General features: G+C 46.6%; 1 protein-coding gene across 1 annotated transcript in view; it reads left to right on the top strand.

Annotated features, from left to right (window-relative positions):
• Positions 1–6677: 6677 nt before the first annotated feature.
• LOC147688969 (uncharacterized) overlaps positions 6678–21062 on the top strand; it is a 69820-nt gene continuing 55435 nt past the window's right edge. Inside the window, exons 1-4 of the mRNA XM_086939989.1 lie at positions 6678–6786; positions 8124–8174; positions 8863–8924; positions 9640–9705. Coding sequence (XP_086796115.1) covers positions 6738–6786; positions 8124–8174; positions 8863–8924; positions 9640–9705 — 228 coding nt within the window. The 5' untranslated portion in view covers positions 6678–6737. The remainder of the gene's footprint in view (positions 6787–8123; positions 8175–8862; positions 8925–9639; positions 9706–21062) is intronic.

Below are 21062 nucleotides of genomic sequence, written 5' to 3'. Positions count from 1 at the left end.
CTCCCTCGATTCCGTGTCACAGCGTCTAGCGACTCTTGAAAGCCAGATAGACGTAATCTCCCGGGGCCTAACGGAAATCTTCTCTAACCTAGGTATAGCCCGTAAACACCTAAAACCCCCTTCCGGGTCTCCCCACTACGTCAGCACCAACCTCCCCCCTGGGCTCTCAGAATCCACTAGTACCCATCTGCTGCGGTCTCCCCGACCGGGTCCCGGAATCATATGCACTTAAGGCCCCAAAAAACAGAGCCCCCTTCCCTAAGATCAAGATCCATACTCTATCTGATACAAAACACCCAATCTCAAGGCCCTCCAGAACAGAAGCACCAATGTCAGACTGTGAAGCAGCCCTTCTAGCCGCTGCATAAAACACTCCCGCCTTAGACTCTCCTAAATCCAAAATTCAAGTGATCACAGGGCACCGGAAAGATCTTCCCTGCACCAAACCACTGAGACATCCTGTCCTGACCGCCAAACCGAGGGCGACTAAAGATAGAACTACCTGAAATCAGATGCTTTCACTAACTGCCTACTAATCAACTGCAGATCAGCCTCATTACACGCAACAGAACTAGCCGAGGCTATCCTCACTCATGATATTGACATTGCGTTCCTCACGGAGACCTGGTTGAATAAGTTATCTCCTCCCTGTCTAGACATGCTTGTACCGTCTGGCTTCTCCCTCATCACTAAAGACAGGATAGAACAGCGATGAGGAGGGGTAGCTATCATCCACAAGGATAGTTTGGGAATCTCGGAAACCACCTCTTTCGAGTACAATTCCTTTGAATGTCTATCCGCCATCATCAACACCAAAGACAATGATACTTTACTATGTCACCTGCTCTACCACCCCCCAGGCAGAAACAACGCTTTTGGAGAACAACTATCCGACCTGATAGCACAAGGTGCACTTGGCGACTCCAATAACCTACTTCTTGGGGACCTGAATCTACGATGGAACGAGGCACACAATCCTCTAATCCAATCGCTATCTAGCCTCCTCGAGGATAACAATCTTAAACAACACTGCACTGAGGAAACTCATTACAAAGGAGCCACATTGGATGCCATCATTTCGCAAAAGAACTCTATCACGATCAACCACATACTTTCCGTCGACTGGTCAGACCACCACATGATCCTATTTCATATCAATCACCCCACTATCTCCTACCAACCTCCACATGACCCCCCAAAATGGGTGAGAAACATCTCCCAACTACCCCTGGATACCCTGGAAGCATAGTTAATCTCACTTCTCGCAGACAACAAAGCCCACCTCTCCACCAAAGATCTCACTGATCGGTACATTTCCGAGCTAGTGTTCATTCTCGACAAGCTAGCTCCACTAAAGCTCAAAAGAAGCAGAACCACTCCATCTAGAACTTGGTTCAACAATGACCTCAACACAGAAAGGAGAATCCTAAGAGCCAAAGAAAGAAAATTGAGAAATAACCCGACTGCCATCCTTCGTGACCAACTGAAATCAGCCCGTAGGAAGTACAACAACCACATCAAATATAAGAAATCCAACTTCTTCCGCGAGGCACTGGAAAAGGCCAAAAACAGACCGAAGGAACTCTACAGCATCATCAGACAACAAACCTCCAAGCCAGTGTCCTCATCTGTACAGGCATCCAAAGAACTCTGTGATAACTTTGCCCAATTCTTTAACGATAAGATAGCAAGAATTGAACTATCATTAGACATCAATGAATCACACCCCAAGAAAAGCAGCTCGGCTGTACCCCCTGCCCTCTCTCCTGGCTCTTCTCTCACCCCCTGGCTAAGCTTTTGTCTCGTTCTAGAAACAGAGATAATCTCGCTGATTTCGTCCTCCAAACCATCAGCTCACATCTCACATCCCATTCCTCCACTACTAATCAAGAAACTGAAGCACGCTTTTGCACCTGTATGGGGCAAAATCATAAACAGCTCCTTAAAAAATGGAGTGGTCCCTGATTGCCTAAAAATGGGACAAGTCACCCCCCTGCTGAAAAAACCCGGTCAAGACACGACAGAGCTGACCAATTTCAGACCTATATCTAACCTCCCCTTGCTCCCAAAAATACTTGAACGCTGCGTTCTTCATCAACTGACACAACACCTGGTCATCATCAACCTCCTAGACCCCCACCAGTCTGGCTTTAGAAAAGGCTGCAGCACAGAAACCGCGATGCTGAACATCATAGATGACATCCATGGTTCTCTAGACTCAGACAAATGCTGCCTCCTCATTCTCCTTGACCTCTCGGCAGCATTTGACACAGTGGACCAAAAACACCTCATCAAGGCTCTCCAAGAAAGAGCTGGCCTCGGCGAGGTAGTTCTCAAGTGGTTCTCCTCCTTTATACACAACCGTACCCAATTAATAAAAATCAAGAACTTCACCTCCGAAACCCAGCAAGTTAACAAGGGCGTCCCCCAAGGTTCGGTGCTCTCTCCACAGCTTTTTAACATCTATATGGAACCGCTCGCCAAATTACTCAATAAAGCCAACATCCGCTTCCACCACTATGCGGATGATACGCAGATCTATCTGGAAACCTCCTCTCTCACTGACATCCAAAAATTAAATGATGTCCTGAAAGATGTTCAAAAATGGCTAACAAATAAACATCTGAAACTAAATCCAGACAAGACCGAGACACTCCTCATTTCGAACAAGGATGACAACCCTCAAATCACTGAATGGCTAAAGGCAATCGATGAGCTCAAAGGGAATCTTACTCTAGCAGACTCTGTTAAATCTCATGACGTCACCCTGGACCCAAAACTAAACATGATGAAACATATTAAGAGCTCTGCCAAAAGTGCATTCTTTAACCTAAAACTTCTGAACAAAATCAATCCCTACATTCTTAACGAGGATCTCAAACTGGCCACTCAATCCCTGGTACTGTCAAGACTGGACTATGGGAACGCAATTCTAACAGGTATTCCTAAATCGCACCTGGCACTGATCAAAAGAACATTACATGCGGCAGCCAGAATGATCACCAGCATCAAAAAATCTGATCACATCTCCCCGGCACTCAAAGAACTCAAATGGCTACCAGTAGAAATGCGAAGTAACTTCAGGACGGCCTGCCTAACCCACAAAGCCCTCCATACTGGCAAACCCGAATACCTGGCAAAAAAACTCAAAAAAGCTGGTCAAGCCAGGAATCTGAGAAGCTCTATTTCCCTCCTGCTCATCCTACCTAAAACCAGAAAGAAAAGAACAGCAGACTGCTCTTTCACGGGAAATGCCCCTAAAATTTGGAACTCCATCCCCACGCACATCAGAACCATACCGTCCTTTGTGGAATTCAAAAGCCAACTCAAATCCTTGTTCCTCATCCATTCCCTTGGCTGTGGATAACATGGGACAGACTGCAACACCAGAACTTAGTGCCCGCATTGAACCCTGATACCAAAGAAGCTATGTAGTACATTTATGCAGCTCTTACTCTTACTTGTGGATTGTCAATTCCTTTCATATGTTATGCCTGTGCTGATTATATGCTATTCTATTACTGTAAAGTGCATTGAACCCTGAAACCAAAGAAGCTCTGCAGTACACATATGCAGCTCTCATTGTCACACTCATTGATTGTCAAAAACCCTTCATATATCATGCTTTTATTGATTATATGCTATTCTCTTACTGTAAACCGCTCTGTTACCTCTGGGTCTTGACAGCGCTGTAGAAAACTTCTAAAATAAAATAAAATAAATAAAATGGTGAGGTTTTCAGAGGCCAGAAGAGGTCTCTCCTGGTGACCCAGCAGAGATGAAAGGCACCAAAATTGTCTAAAACAGCCCACTGGGGTACAGAAAATGCTGAATGAATATTGTTTTCCCCTGGAACTGGCTAGGAATAGTCATGCACAGTTCTGCACTCTGAGAACCTTCCAGAACAGCCAGGGAGGGCCAAGCCCCTGGGGTCCCCCCAAGAAGGGAAACAAAAACAACGAGGCAGAGAGGGGATATGCACGGGACTCTAATCTCACAAGTCCATTCATCCTCAAAGGCCCTCATCTCCTTGGCTGCCGATGCAATGGAGGACGAAATAAGCACCAATGTGATCTTTGATTCTCTGCTCCAGGGTCTCAAATCACTCAGGCGACCCAGAAGGAGGAGATTGGGCCAGGTGTCTTTCTACCGTGTTGCCTGGGTCTGGGAAGGACAGGGCACCTGGCCTCAAGTCTACTGCCCGCAATGACTCTGGGTGGGAAGAAGGTTTGTTTTGCTTCCTCGAGGAGCATGAGGGGAAAGCCAGCTACCAAGCAGCACACAAGAGCTGAGCCAAGGATGCAGGGAGCTGGTATGGGCAATGGGAGCTCTCGAGCTCCAACCACAGCCCTTAATAAAAATTATGAATATGGCTGCCTGAAGTAAGATGGGGAGGTGCTACTTTCTATTGAGTTGTTAGTGGCACCAGTTTAGAGTGTGTTTATAAGCACTAAACGTAAAATTAAAATAGGAAGTTCACACCACCTTTATGCAAGAAAAAAGAAAAGTTAAGCAAGCTCCTTTAAGACCTTGAATTGAAGTAATCTTTGTCCCATCATCAATCAACAGGGCATGATTCTTTCTTTGTGCCATAGGTGAGGTGCATTCTGGCGGTAGACAAGTCAAATGATGGCATGGAAGAAGACTTATGCCCTAAACTAGAAGGTGTCGTACCTGTCTGGTTGGGAACTGTCTTGGCAGCTTCGTTTGCAATGTAGGGTTTCAAAGCAGTATGAAGATGAAACGGATTGTGTGAGGAATCTATGAAAATAGCATGGTTACTGGTTTAAATAATTATTGTGAGGTTCGTAAGCTCACTGGAGGAAATGATGCAGCTTATATTAAAGGGAGAGCTAAGTAGTCAATGTTAGGAAACTTAAGACTGACCTTGAGGAGAGAAACAAAATGGTTACTTATTGGGGACCATGTGGCAATTGCTATGTTCAAGGTTCAAGGTAGTTTATTATGATGATTATTTAAAATCTTACAACATTTTGAACTAAAAGAAGAATTTAAAGTTAAATTCCAGTTTAAAATCATATAAAATGACATTACATAGTCTTTACAACCCATTAAGTTTTTGTAATAGCTACGTCTCCAAGTTTCTTTTTGGCTAGCAGTAGGAACTTTACAAAGGCGAAGTTTAAAATGATATCATTTGAGATCATACATTTCATCACGGCCTGCCTACATGACCGTATGCCGCGTGAGTTAAAATGAGCTTTTAGCAATGATTTTCTCTCTTGGAGGAGTTCAGGGCAAATACACAAAAGATGTTGAATGTCTTCCTCACCCCTATTGCACAGTCTGCATTTCGTTTGGGTTACTTGAATTGCTATGTGATCCTGGCAGTCAAACGTGGACTATGAGGTGTCCATAGAAGAAGAGTCCAAGTGCTCACAACAAGGGTGGGGGTGTCTTACATTGACGGATAGGGACGGTTGTCAAGTGTGAGAATAAAGCAGAGATGTCCAGACGTGCATTAGGAGGCTGTGCCGGTAGGCGGGGTGCAACTTAAAAACTTAAAAAACCCAAATATGATATTAACTCAAAAAGTTGAAGAAACAGGAGCTGTCCTGTTGTAACCTCAGTTAAAGTAAAGTAAGGAAGTCATGAAAGGCTTGATCTAAGGATATGTAGCATTGGTGATACAAGACCCGGTAGCATAAAAGCAAAGAGCTTCATCTGTCCTAAGAAAGAGGCTTGAGGGGAAGATGTAGCATGCAGAAACACACATTACTTTAACGAAAAAAAGCACTTTTTTTGTTGTTAAGTGAGTATGTATTTCTCTTCTGCTAAGCTACTTAATCTGGCAATGTTGAGGTGAAATGTAATAACACTTCAGCTCTTGCCATAAAACCGCCCATGGAATCAATGATTTCAAAGTATGCGATTAAGCAAATGGCCAGAAGATTTCTTGTTTCGTCTTAATACAGTTGACCTTTGAGGGGCACACGCTTTGCTGCTGCAGGAAAAGAATACTCTCAGGTCTTATGACATATTATGATGTATTTAACTATTTAGTGAGTAGCGCCTCACAGCTATTAGGGCTTCCAATCTGTCGCTAAGGAAGGGGCAGCTGCTAAAGTAACTCCTACAAAAGACATGCTACTCCATCTGGCAAAATCAAGGTAACATGATTGAAAGAGGCTATCTAGAAAGAAATCACAGGCACAAGAGAGTTTTAGACATTAAGGCAGGTTTAGTGTAGTGGATTTGTGCCAGCAATCAAACGCTTTGCAAAGACCTTGCTGCAGAAAATGTATCCTTAATCCTTAACAAATAACAGACACTGAAAGTGGAAAAACACATACACCGTCCCACACACATTAGCTGCTAATAAAATCAATTCCATAAGTAAACGGGGATAAAAATAAAAAAAGCCATATCTCTTTGTTTTTAGATGTAATGCCCCCTTCGACAAATAATCTGTTCTTCCTTATGCCTAAGTGCTCTTTCCACAGGGAACAACAAATACAGACATGACAGTCACACCCTGATGTTTCCTGTTTGAAAAGGGAAAACAAGTGTGGGAAACAGGCACCTTTTAGGTTATCGTCGCTTGAGCGCACAGATTCAATCTGATAAAGTGGTCATTTGATCTGTGGTGTGATGCTCTGGGAGGAGATCGAGGCGATGCTTCCAGTATAAATGTAGGCGTCCTGCATTGATATATTCACCAAGAGCTTGAACAGAGTATTGTAGCTTAATACTCACTGCTGTCTCATCTCTCAGTCATGAAGATTGCTGTGGTGTTCCTGCTGGTGGCCGTTAGCACTTGCTATGGTAACTAACTTTTATATTACAGAGTTGTGTGTACTGCTAATTGAAGGTTCTGTGTTTTGTTGTCTGTCCATTTGTTAACTAGCACCTCCATTCACCTCTGGCTCACACAACTACTTTCAGAGTTGATTAATTAGAAATCCAAGGAAGTGGCATGATGTAAATTGAATGATGGGAATTCCAAGCACAGAATGCTAAGGGACTCCCGAGATTCCATTAAACTTTCACCAGCATAGAGCACCCCAAAAACCCTCAGCATCAATTAATGTGTGGTTCAGGCTTGCTGCCAGTGTCTAGACCTTTGGGGATGGACTGTCGAGGCTGGCACCCGAGAGAACGAGTCCCACATGCAGCAGGGATTTGGGGGAAGAGAAGGTTTACAGTTTGTGTCCTGGTCCAGGAATTACTTTCTGAGTTTCAAACAAACAGTTGAGTTTCTTGAAACCTGTGGGAAAATGGCACAGGATAATTATCAAAGAAGCATTCAGAAGGGAGACTTTGCTCGTCCGTAGTAAAGAGCTTTCTGTTTAGATGTGACTCCATGCCACCTGAAACTTTATAAATCACAGGCTAGAGGGAGAGTTATCCCAAGTGAACAGTTTTATGGTGCAACAAGGCATAGGACGGAAGGCAGGTTTTTTATACAATTCTAAGCCTGTATAGAGATTTTAAACCTAGCTCCTTGCTTTTACGCCATCAACTGGAAATAAGTTGTCGATAAAGGGCACAAGGTAAGCTGTGGAGCCAAAACCTTGATATCTGGGGTTAAAAGGTGTGTGATAACACTTATTTTACGTCTAATATTTTTGTGAGTCAATGTTCACGAAAAGGTTGCATGTGTTAATGAAGAAATGATATAGCGCTGGTCTGTAGCACTGAAAGGGCTAATAGGTGGTATATCCAATGTGAACATCACTGGCCTTCATTTTTACTCCCAGGCTTGCTATTAACTCCTGCTGGAGCAGCAATCAACACGGCCCTTGTTACACAGGATGTGGTGAAGGTGGGGCTTCCAACTGAGGTTCTAGTTCCCATTTCCAAACAAAGTCAATACTATGTTATTGACAATAAACAGGAATAATTCTGAACACATCATTGTATTTTATGGAATTAAAACAAATGAGTTGCATGTTCAGAGTTGCATTTCCCGCCAATTATCCATGTGTGTATGCAGTGCTTAATGTATCGAGTCTAAAAGTAAAGTGAGTGACTGAGTGATTGTACAAAATGGAAAATATATTACAGTTCACGACACAAATGTGTTTGCCTTCAGGGAATATGTACAATACCAATGGCAGCATATTGCAGACTAAAGTTTTATGTTATTGTTTCTATTCTAGGTTTTGTTCGCCCACATGGTGGTCATGTTCCCCTAAACCCAACCAGTGATGGTAAAGTCCGTAAAACAAACTGTCCTGTATTAGTGGTTAATTGCAACATCCTCCAAATAAATGTATGCTTTAAAGATCAAAAGCAAATCAGAAGCAAATCTCTAGAATTATCTCTTACAAGCTGCATTGTCACTGTAAGAAATGATAGAAACACCTCTGTGATCTCGCCGCTCATGCTTTGTGCACTTAGTACAATGTTGTCAGCTGAATGTGAAGTCTTCAATATAGTGATTTGTTGTAAAGTCATTCTTAAACCCATCAATTGGAAATAGAGAGATTTATGAATAATGTCAGAAAACAATATTTTTTTAAAGGAGCATGTGAAAGTTTATAGATATGTATGTCTGACCAATTGACATGCTCTGTTGTATACTTTAGGCTCATTCCATTTGAACATAGCAATTTTATGGATTATATGGTAATTAGCTACTTGCCATGCTAAGTAATGTGTGGTAATTACCTGTAACAAGTGGTTAGAGGTGTGGGACTCTTAAGATGTAAATGCTTCATTCTGTTCAGGATACTGAATGATGTATTGTCCTAAATGTTGTAAAGTGTATACAAATGCAGTAAATGAGAGTGTAGGTGAAAGGAAAATATATAAAGTGCATACAACACATTTAATTGACTATCCAACATTGTGGCATATTTCAAAGTGAAGTCTTACACGATTATATTACTTTTGTAGGTTATGTGCGCCCACCTAGTGGAGGGACGGTCCCCTACACAAACTGTCTTGATAAAGTGCTGGTAAGTTTAACACTTGTTGCTGGTAGCATTACTTCGAGCAAAATGTACATTTTAAATTAGTGTATTGTGTGTTAACTAATTTGTAGCTTCTATCAGGATCCATTGCTGTGAGCATTTAAGTTCTGACCTGTCGAAAAAGATTCAGCGAGTAAGCACCTCCACACTAAGAGGAGAGTGTTAGTGAAGCATACAAAGTACTATGACATTTGCTAAGAGTAAGCACAATAAATAACTTTCACTAAAACTGAGATGGCAAGTGTCCTAATGCAACCCTCGCAAGAGTGAGATTTTGATGTGCATATTAGTATTAAGTGTAAACCCTTTCAAAGTTGTAGGCAGGGCGAATTTGCAATACTGTTGTCTCACATATGCTGGCTTCTTATAGGAAATGTCAGTTTTATTTTGGGTTGTGTTAATTTTATATTAAAATACTAACAAAGGTGTAGTAGAGATATGCCACAAGGATATACACAGAGACTCTAAAGCATCATATTAAAAGACTTTGGCAGATTAACTCCATCCTCATGAATGTTATTCAGTCATTTATCATTTTGGCATCATAATGATGCATTAGTTATGATCCTTGGATTCAACATAAACATTGGAGAATATAATATGGCACTATACATCTCTTTGAGAAATCCAGATGGGACTAGGTGGCTAAACCATTATAAATAAACTACTACTACATAACTGTACTTTAATCCTCTTTTAGAAAATTGATGTGAAAAACCTTCTGGCTGCATTACAAGAACTTTTCTGCTCATACCAGAACTGCAAGGTAAATATATTTTCTTCTCTTATGCTTATTTACAGAGCATGTTGACCAGTCCAATCAATAGCTCCTCTGGGACTCCACTCAGAAGTTTCAGCATTTCCGATAACATTTCTATATATCACTGTCTCCCTGAATGAACTCTTCTTACAGAGGGCCCCTATTACATCCCATAACCTTTCTCTTTCATGGTTGTCAGTCATTTATGATAGCCCAGTCTGGAATACTTGAATGGCAATGAAAGAGCCACATCAGTGCTCACTTCCTGAGTGCGCCCTCCCACATATAGTCTCCCATCAATGTTGAATAGGAAAGGATTTCTTGCTGCCTAAGTAATTGCTCTGCCCATAATTGTCATTATCACAAGCTCATTAATTAGTGATGAATTAGGCCACTGAGTTAGTTGTCGTTCACAAAAATCTGTATGTGCATTTAAGATCACAGGCTAAATATACATCATGTTCATTCAAAGTTAGGCAACCCAAGATAAAGCAATGGAACACCCTCATACTGGGTTCTGGTAATACTTCTTATTTGCTGCCCTATGAAATGCTACATTGGAAGTATTATCACTTTGTAACAACACTGATTAGTATTACTATGTCTGGCACTCCTCTAGTCAAAATCATAAAATCACCTCCCTGCTTCCAGAGGGGTAATTGTGGTATCTGTGCCATAGCACTTTCCACAAGACTACCATTCAAACTAGAATCCACACAAACCCCTTCTACTCAGTGGTACATCATTGTCCTCATATAACTCCTACCTTCCACCCCCTGGTGAAGTCCCTCTTAAAGGTCCAAGTGTTACCATTGTTTTTCTTTTTAATGGTGGGCGCCCACAAGTCTGCCCTAAACAGCAATCTCTGTCACTTTGTGTAAACTCAACCAAAATATGTACCATGCTGTGTCCCACAGATATTACGTTTTATCACTTTGAGTTCCATTCACCTCTGTGCAACCACTGTACCTTTGGTGTGTCCTGCAACTTACTTCGTATTTGTGTGTGCCACACACTTTATTGTTATCCACATTTTGAGCTTTGCCCCGTAACGCTGGCAATTCTTTGTGCTGTAAACCCTGCTGTGCATGATTCCAGTTTCCCTACAGTGGGGTGTCTCCCACTGTTGGAACCTGGGATGTCAGGTCACCTAGGGTAGCCTGGCCTAGGGTAAGTCACATTCACTAGAGGCACATGTGTGAAGGTTGCAAACCACCCAGCAGTAAATTAACGCAATAACACCCAAAAAGGACGCTACACCAATGTTTGGAAAAATATGAGCTTGTTTATAAAAATATTCTTTGCTCTTCTTGTCAATTAATTAGCTTGGTTAAGACATTTCATTGCATTACATCTTACAGTAGAATTATGAATCTCTTCGCAGTTGTCAAGCTACTTCACTTTTTGGCTTTCTCGCACCACATCACATTTCCTTGTTCTTAATTAGCAATGACTGTATTTAGTTGGACTTAACTTCAGTGGTAAAGCTAAGCACATACAAAGGATTACTTTCTAGAGTTGGCCCCTACGTAAATACAGGCAAACGTTTACAGTCCCTCAACTCCAACTTCCCACCTTCCACCTGTACACAGGGCTATATGGCAACTCCAGTTACTTCTTGCAGTAATTTTCAAAAGTGATATACCAACCACAGCTGTTCCCCAAACTTAAACAGGTGAAATGCCCTCAACCTCCCCCAGACATCGACTGTTGTCAAGCTCCCAATTCCTCACCAGTCTGTCTAAGTAAGGGCAGTTTAACCTTTGGACACAAGTCTTCCCCACTCCAAGCCTGGGAAGTGAAACACCACTCTCACCAGGGCCCAACCAGAATGTCGATCTACTTTTGTACTTTCCCTCCTCCTCCTCGCTTACTGTGTTAGTCAACCGGCTTCAGCTGGTGGGAGGGCTTCCGCTTCCTAAGAGGACTCTGCCACAGGAGCCCGGGACCACGCAGTCAGTGTAACCGGCAATAGGGGGTACTCCGCCCCCGTCCCCGGTCAGTCGCTCCTCCCGCCTAACTTCCTCGAGGCGCTTGCCCCACCGTCTTCTGGGACGCTTCCCCTCACCTCACCACAGCATCGGTCGAGGGAAGCACTTCTCTTCCTGTCCTGCGCGGAGTTCTCCCGCAGTCGCCGCTTCTCCTCGGGGCTCCGGACACTCCCCTCGGGTCCGCCTTCAAAGCGCTGGCGCCAGGGTGGAACGCTACTCTCCCACACTTCCGCGCAAAAGCGGAACTGATCCACTACGCACGGCGGCTTCCCTGAGCGTCTCCGCTGCCAACCCAGGATCAACAGAGACGAAGGCAGAGGGGGCACCCGGCAGGGGCGCGAAAGTCTCTCTCAGCACGCGCTGGCTTCCTACTTGGGTGAGGGTAAGGAGAGAGAGTTGGGAGACGGGCTGCTTGGTGGCACTATCCCGAAGACGTCCTGAAGCAGGATTTCCCCCCTAAGGTCCTCAAACAGCTTGAACCTACTGGTGGAGATATACCAGAGGAGGGGAGGGGGAAGTAATCGTGAGAGGGAAGGTGGGGAGGTTCGTTTGGAAAGGCTAGGGGGTACTCCCCTTCTTCTTAGCCACACACAGCAAAGTCTTTACAGAGTCTTTCTCAACTGGGCAGAGGACTGCGCTTCACAGCGCTGCAGTCTCCTTCTCCTCCTTACACCCCTTACTTTCAAACTATGGGTTGGTCAGGGGCCCAGGGTCTCCCGCAATCCAACACAGCAGGGACAAGTCAAGTAACCCAAGGGAGGAAGGGTGGTGAATCAATAGGTCAACCCTTTGACTATCCTACCCCCACCTTCAGCTACAGCCTGTCCTCCAGCTGCCTCTCTCTGGTAAGACAAAATTGCTGACCAGCATTCCGCCTTTTATAGGCTGACCCTCAGAGGTCCAGAAGGGACCAGAAGGTTCTGGAATGCCCTACTCTATCCTATGGGACAGATTCTAGGTTTGTCAGTTGGGACAGTTGGTAGCCACCATTTTCTGTCTCCAACTATATTCCTGTCAGAAAAGGCCTCTAGGCCTGTGGTGAAAAACTACGAGGGTAAAAGAACACCTATCCCCTTGACCAACACCTTGAAAAAGCTAGTGGACACAAAAATTAATAAAGGTATGAGGGGCAAAAAGGGGACAAAATAAATAATAAATTGGAGGGACTACGCAAAAAGTCAGACAGGTCTAACACGCGTCCCCCCCAGCTGAAAGTGGGGAGAACTACCCAACCCCTTGGAAGTCCTCATCACTAAGGCGGAAATACCTAGAGAGACCGTCTGCATTGGCGTGGTCAACTCCAGGTCGATGTTCCAGCCGGAAGTCCATTCCCTGTAGGGAGATGGACCACCTCAACAGCTTGGGATTTTCCCCCTTCATTTGCATCAGCCAATGAAGGGGTCGGTGGTCAGTCTGAACCAGGAAGTGCGAGCCAAACAGGTATGGCCGCAGCTTCTTCAGAGCCCACACCACCGCAAAAGCTTCCCTCTCAATTGCACTCCACTTCTGTTCCCGGGGAAGCAGTCTCCTGGATAGGAAGACCACAGGCTGATCCAGGCCCTCTTCATTTAGTTGCGATAACACTGCCCCAATGCCATGTTCTGATGCATCTGTCTGGACAATGAACTCCTTGGAGAAGTCTGGGGCCCTCAGGACCGGTGCTGCACACATTGCTGCTTCAGTTTCTCAAAAGCTTGCTGACAAGCGTTCGTCCAAACTACCCGTCGAGGTTGTTTCTTAGAGGTGAGCTCTGTGAGAGGCGCTACAATAGTGCCATACCCCTTCACAAAGCGACGGTAGTAGCCTGTGAGGGCCAGGAAGGCTCGGACCTCAGTCTGTGTCTTGGGGGGTTCCCAGGCCATGATTGCCTCAATCTTTGCCTGCAGGGGCTGCACTGTCCCCCTACCCACCAAGTGTCCAAGGTACACAACCGACCCCTGCCCAATCTGGCATTTGCTGGCCTTGATGGTCAATCCAGCTTGTTTCAGGGCCTGGAGAACTGCTTGCAAATGTTGCAAATGGTCCTCCCAGCTGCTACTGAAGACAGCAATGTCATCCCGGTAAGCAGCAGAGAAACTCTCCATTCCAGAGAGGACCTGGTTCACCAGCCGCTGAAATGTGGCGGGGGCATTTTTGAACCCAAAGGGCATCACGCAAAATTGGAAGTGTCCCTCAGGCGTGGAGAAGGCTGACCTTTCCTTTGCTCCATCTGTCAAGGAGATCTGCCAGTACCCTGAAGTGATGTCAAAGGTACTTAGGTATTGGGCAGCTCCTAGCCGGTCAATTAATTCATCCGCCCTAGGGATCGGATGAGCATCAGTCTTTGTAACTGAGTTCAGTCCCCGGTAATCCACACAGAACCTCAGTTCTGGGGTGGTGCCTGGTGGAGCGGCTTTTGGCACTAGCACCACCGGACTGTACCAAGGGCTGTTGGAAGGTTCTATAACTCCCAGCTCTAGCATCTTGGCAACCTCTCCATGGATGCTAGCCTTCACCTTGTCAGACAGCCGGTAGGTCTTCGACTTCACTGGTGGGCTGTCCCTTGTGTCCACATCATGGGTACACAGGTGAGTCCTTCCCGGGACAAGGGAGAACAACGTAGAGTACTGCTCCAGTATCTGGCGGCAGTCCTCCCGCTGTTCAGGAGTTAGAGTGGGAGAGAGAATCACTCCCTCCACTGACCCATCCTTCTCTTGAGACGAGAACAAGTCTGGGAGAGGTTCGCTTTCCACTTCCTCTTCCCCATCAGTCACCATCATTAAAATGACCTCGGGCCTCTCATGGTGGGGTTTGAGTCGGTTGGCATGCAGCACCCGTAGGGGCTGTCGAGGGGTCTTAAGGTCCACCAGGTATGTGGCCTTACCCTTCTTTTCCAACACTTCAAATGGGCCTGTCCAGTGATCCTGAAGGGCACTAAGCTCTCCAGGTTCCATCACCCACACTTTCTGGCCAGGCTCCAATTCCACCTGGTGAGCATTGTGGTCATACCACTCCTTCATGACTGCCTGGCTGGCCTCCAAATTGTCAGAAGCTTGCTTCCACAACTTCCCCATTTGGCTCCTGAAGGCCAGCATGTAGCTCGCCACATCCTGGGGGGGTCTCCTGGGAGATTTTTCCCAACCATCCTTCACCAGGCTGAGAGGACCGCAAACAGGGTGCCCATACAGAAGTTCAAAGGGGCTGAAGCCCACTCCCTTCTGTGGCACTTCCCTGTAAGAGAATAACAAACAGGGTAGGAGGACGTCCTACTTCCTCCGCAGGCTTTCGGCAGACTTCTGATCATGCCCTTCAAGGTTTTGTTGAACCTCTCAACCAGTCCATTTGACTGGGGGTGATAAGGAGTGGTGAACCGGTAGGTCACTCCACACTCCTTCCACATTGCCCGCATGTAAGCTGACATAAAGTTGGTGCCCCTGTCAGACACAACTTCTTTGGGGAAACCCACTCGGGTAAAGATCCCCATTAGGGCCCTAGCCACCACAGGTGCAGTGACTGTCCTCAGAGGAATTGCCTCTGGTTATCGTGTGGCATGATCCACCAGAACCAGGATGAACCTGTGACCATCTGTTGTTGGTGGATCTAAAGGCCCTACAATGTCGATGCCCACCCTTTCAAAGGGGGTGCTAACGACTGGAAGTGGTTCCAGGAGAGCCTTCACCTTCACCCCTGTTTTCCCACTGGCCTGGAAGGATACACATGTCCGACAGTAAGTGTTGGACGCCACTTTCATCTGAGGCCAGTAAAAGTGGTGGACAAGCCGAGCAAAGGTCTTGTCCTGACCTAGGTGTCCTGCCAAGGGTATAGCATGAGCCAATTCCAGTAGAAAGGCTCGGTATTGTTGCAGGACTATCAAGGCCCTTGATGAACCAGGTAAGGGTACCTTGGGTTCACTGTAGAGGAGTCCATCCTCCCAGTAAATATGGTAGTGTCCCGTAACATCACCTGCTGCCTGGGCTTCAGCCTGTCGCCTCAGTCCCTCAAGGGTAGGGCACTTCCTCTGCCCCTTACAGAATTCCTCTCTGGTAGGTCCTCCCTCCACATGCCACTCAGCAGGGATGGGTAAATCCTCCAGAGAGTCTACTTCCCCCTCCACGGACTCCTGGTCCACCACCGCAGGTGGCCGATCTGTCACATGGGGTGTGGAAGCCGAAGCAGGCTCTTCCTGACTTCGGGTCTGTCCCTTTTTGGCAGCGGGTTGGGCCATTGTTCCAGGCTCCAACCCAGGCGAACTCCCTCTCCGGGCAGTCGCAGACCGTGTGCTCACACAGGCCCAGTCAGGTGTACCCAGCATCGCAGTGTGCGTCCGGTATTCCACCTCTCTCCAAGCGTTGTTCTCCATGTCATTCCCCAGCAGACAATCAACTGGCACGGCAGGGCTTACGGCAACTCGAAGTGAACCTGCAACCCCCTCCCACTCAAAGGGAACCTCAGCCACTGGATAGTGGCCCATTCTGCCGTCAGCCATCGCGGCAGGATGGAGTACATGGGGAACCACCTGCTCTGGAGACACCAGTTGACTTCTCACCATAGTCATGCTGGCTCCTGTATCTCTCAGAGCCTCCCCTCTCTGGCCATTGATGGTGACCCATTGCCCATACTTTGCAGTATTTGGGGGCACCTGGATCTTAGGAACCATCTCCCGTTCTCCCAGGGACACTAAGGTGACACCCGCCCACTCATCTAAGGGCAACTCCTCCCCGAGCGCTACACTAGCTACTCCCGGTGGTTTTCCTCCGGTGGGAGGGGGTGGTCTCTTTGGGCATCTGACATCTCCCTTATAATGTCCAATACCAACACACTCAAAACAGTGGAGAACCCTTGGCTGCTGGCTTTGGCCAGGATTAGGGTTTCTGGGCGGGTTTGCCTTAGGGGTGAAACCTGTTCCCTTTCCTTGGAAATTGTTTTGGGGACCTTTAGAGAACTCCCTCTTTTTATCTCCCCCCTCCTTCTTCTGGGGGGGCGCCCTGTCCGGCCTTTTGGGAATCCCCTCCAGTCCCCTTTGAGGACACCCGGGTACTTGCCCAGATGTCCGCCTCCTCTGCAAGCTTCCGGGGATTGGTCAGCTTGCTGTCCACCAGGGGTTGGCGCAGCTCGGGAAAACATTTCTCGAGGAGGTGCTCTTTCAAAAATAGATCATACAACCCCTCATAATCCTTCACCTCACTGCCCTTGACCCAGCCCTCTAAGGCCTTTCTGGCGTAGTCAAGGAAGTCCACCCAGTTCTGGGTGCTTAATTTGTGGCTCCCCCTGAACTTCTGACGGTACCTTTCTGGGGTAAGCCCAAACTTCCTTACCAACGCTAGCTTCATGGTGGGGTAGTTGGTTTGTTCCTCTGGTTCTAGAGCCAGCAAGGTGTCCCGACCAGCAGGGGGCATGTACTTATACAAACCACCCCCCCAGTGCTTCTCCTGCACCCCACGGGCTCTTAGGGAGACCTCATAGGCAGCCAAACACTTGGCTATGTCGTCCCCCTGACTAAAGCTAGCTATAAAGTCTTTTGGTAAATAGGGTCTGGACTCCCTGGCTGTCTCTTTTGTTTCGCTGCCACCATTGATTACAGGAGAGGACCCCCGTCGTAGGTTCTGGAGTTCTAATTCCTTCAACCTGAACTCATGGGCCATCCTCCGCTCCTCCTTCTCCTGCTCCAGCTTAGCCAACTCCCATTTTAACTGTCTCATTTCCCTCCGATCAGTGAGCTCTGCTTCAGTCAGGCTTCCTCCGGAGACACTACTGCCCCTCCGGGAATAGGATACTGGTCCTGGGAGTAGGTTTTCCCCCTCTGATGGAAATAAGCCTTCTATCTCCACAACTGTGTCCCGGTCTGTCCCTTCATCCTCCTCCTTCCCTTCTTTGTGTGCCTCCACCCAAGCCCTTAGACTGGTTTGGAGCTCCCCCTTCCTGGCACCATGCTTAAAAAATACCCCCATTTGGTGGCAGAACTCTTTCAGCTGAGCCACAGAATAGGTGTCTAGTTTTTCTAATGCAAACTCCATTTTGAGATAGGCAAAACCAGATTATCCACACAAGGAAATTAGAGTTGCAAGGGCAACCTAAAGCCACCTCCACCCCACCACCAAGAACAAATTTGGAAAAACAAAAGGACAAATTAGGAGGGCAGCTAGGAGAAAACTCCTGGTGTAGGCTAGTGTATTACGTTCAATTACTACTGAGTAGCTGCACCCACAGTCAGGATCCCACCGCTAGACACCAACTTGTTGGAACCTGGGATGTCAGGTCACCTAGGGTAGCCTGGCCTAGGGTAAGTCTCATTCACTAGAGGCACATGTGTGAAGGTTGCAAACCACCCAGCAGTAAATTAACGCAATAACACCCAAAAAGGACGCTACACCAATGTTTGGAAAAATATGAGCTTGTTTATAAAAATATTCTTTGCTCTTCTTGTCAATTATTTAGCTTGGTTAAGACATTTCATTGCATTACATCTTACAGTAGAATTATGAATCTCTTCGCAGTTGTCAAGTTACTTCACTTTTTGGCTTTCTCGCACCACATCACATTTCCTTGTTCTTAATTAGCAATGGCTGTATTTAGTTGGACTTAACTTCAGTGGTAAAGCTAAGCACATACAAAGGATTACTTTCTAGAGTTGGCCCCTACGTAAATACAGGCGAACGTTTACAGTCCCTCAACTCCAACTTCCCACCTTCCACCTGTAAACAGGGCTAAATGGCAACTCCAGTTACTTCTTGCAGTAATTTTCAAAAGTGATATACCAACCACAGCTGTTCCCCAAAGTTAAACAGGTGAAATGCCCTCAACCTCCCCCAGACATCGACTGTTGTCAAGCTCCCAATTCCTCACCAGTCTGTCTAAGTAAGGGCAGTGTAACCTTTGGACACAAGTCTTCCCCACTCCAAGCCTGGGAAGTGAAACACCACTCTCACCAGGGCCCAACCAGAATGTCGATCTACTTTTATACTTTCCCTCCTCCTCCTCGCTTACTGTGTTAGTCAACCGGCTTCAGCTGGTGGGAGGGCTTCCGCTTCCTAAGAGGACTCTGCCACAGGAGCCCGGGACCACGCAGTCAGTGTAACCGGCAATAGGGGGTACTCCGCCCCCGTCCCCGGTCAGTCGCTCCTCCCGCCTAACTTCGTCGAGGCGCTTGCCCCACCGTCTTCTGGGACGCTTCCCCTCACCTCACCACAGCGTCGGTCGAGGGAAGCACTTCTCTTCCTGTCCTGCGTGGAGTTCTCCCGCAGTCGCCTCCTCTCCTCGGGGCTCCGGACACTCCCCTCGGGTCCGCCTTCAATGCACTGGCGCCAGGGTGGAACGCTACTCTCCCACACTTCCGCGCAAAAGCGGAACTGATCCACTACGCACGGCGGCTTCCCTGAGCGTCTCCGCTGCCAACCCAGGATCAACAGAGACGAAGGCAGAGGGGGCACCCGGCAGGGGCGCGAAAGTCTCTCTCAGCACGCGCTGGCTTCCTGCTTGGGTGAGGGTAAGGAGAGAGAGTTGGGAGACGGGCTGCTTGGTGGCACTATCCCCGAAGACGTCCTGAAGCAGGATTTCCCCCGCTAAGGTCCTCAAACAGCTTGAACCTACTGGTGGAGATATACCAGAGGAGGGGAGGGGGAAGTAATCGTGAGAGGGAAGGTGGGGTGGTTCGTTTGGAAAGGCTGGGGGGTACTCCCCTTCTTCTTAGCCACACACAGCAAAGTCTTTACAGAGTCTTTCTCAACTGGGCAGAGGACTGCGCTCCACAGCGCTGCAGTCTCCTTCTCCTCCTTACACCCCTTACTTTCAAACTATGGCTTGGTCAGGCGCCCAGGGTCTCCCGCAATCCAACACAGCAGGGACAAGTCAAGTAACCCAAGGGAGGAAGGGTGGTGAATCAATAGGTCAACCCTTTGACTATCCTACCCCCACCTTCAGCTACAGCCTGTCCTCCAGCTGCCTCTCTCTGGTAAGACAAAATGGCTGACCAGCATTCCGCCTTTTATAGGCTGACCCTCAGAGGTCCAGAAGGGACCAGAAGGTTCTGGAATGCCCTACTCTATCCTATGGGACAGATTCCAGGTTTGTCAGTTGGGACAGTTGGTAGCCACCATTTTGTGTCTCCAACTATATTCCTGTCAGAAAAGGCCTCTAGGCCTGAGGTGAAAAACTACGAGGGTGAAAGAACACCTATCCCCTTGACCAACACCTTGAAAAAGCTAGTGGACACAAAAATTAATAAAGGTATGAGGGGCAAAAAGGGGACAAAATAAATAATAAATTGGAGGGACTACGCAAAAAGTCAGACAGGTCTAACACCCACTTTATGTAATCTAGACTCCAGTGCCTTAAATGCTATGTGCCCTAGCAGTCAAAAACATCACTGTCTGGGCCCCTACAACTCAGTGTCTGTAACTCCATATCCCCTCTACGAGTCTGTGTTTCCTGCAACTAAGCATACAGATCAACCACTCTGTGTACTTTGCACCACAATATATACTACACTGTTTAGCATATATATCAGTATTCACAAATCTATAAAAACTCTCACGTCAGTGTGAATTAGTTAGTGTACCCTGCATATCCAAGCCATCTGATGGGTGTCCCCAACATCACCATCTAAAAATCAATTTATGAATCCAATAGCAAATTTTATTATTTTTAGATAATTAATGTTAAGCTACTGGAAACCGTCCTCAGAAAGCAGAACAGATGAATAAACTCATCAAGAATTTCTGTGGGCTGTTGGCAAGATTGTCCCTATTAATTCATAACAGTAAAACATGCTGAGGGACTTGCATATAATTTAATAATACAACCATATTCACAATTATGATCTTTTTCAAGAATTTCTGCTCAAACTATATTTTGAAAAGACTCAAAAGAACCACAGGTGCTGCGATTTGTAATTGAAGGATCATTCTTTAAAGCGAGAAGCTGAACTAGGGGACCCCAAGTATCATCATCCTTTGCCAGTCACCTGAGGAGGATGTAAACCCTTCAGCACTGTATAGTACAATTGACATCTCTGTGGGATGTGACATAAGAAGCTGTATGAGGGGACTGCAAGCCCCATCATCCCTTGTGAATCCCCTGAGGAGGAGGTGGGCCCTCCAGTGTTAAATAGTTCCAGAGACATCCCCGCAGTGCGGGCCATGCCCTGGTTGCACCCATGCAAAGCCAGGGCAAGTGCATGCCTATCCGCTCCTGTCAAAGACAGGATAAGGCAGGGCAAGACCACCTCCCTTGGATGTGCTATTACAACTACTTAACAATGGATTATATTCGCTTGATAAGGTACTGTTTGATTTACCCACCTTTCAAATAACATCCCGTAAGACTATATAATTGAATATATTTTATTCAAACTAGTATTGGTTCCTTTCCCCTGAATCTGATTTTCTTGTCCCAGTT

The sequence above is a fragment of the Lissotriton vulgaris genome, chromosome 10 (assembly GCF_964263255.1).
Source record: "Lissotriton vulgaris chromosome 10, aLisVul1.2, whole genome shotgun sequence".
NCBI lineage: Eukaryota > Metazoa > Chordata > Amphibia > Caudata > Salamandridae > Lissotriton > Lissotriton vulgaris.
The sequence above is the reverse complement of the archived record's forward strand: the minus strand, read 5'-3'. Positions and strand labels throughout refer to the sequence as shown.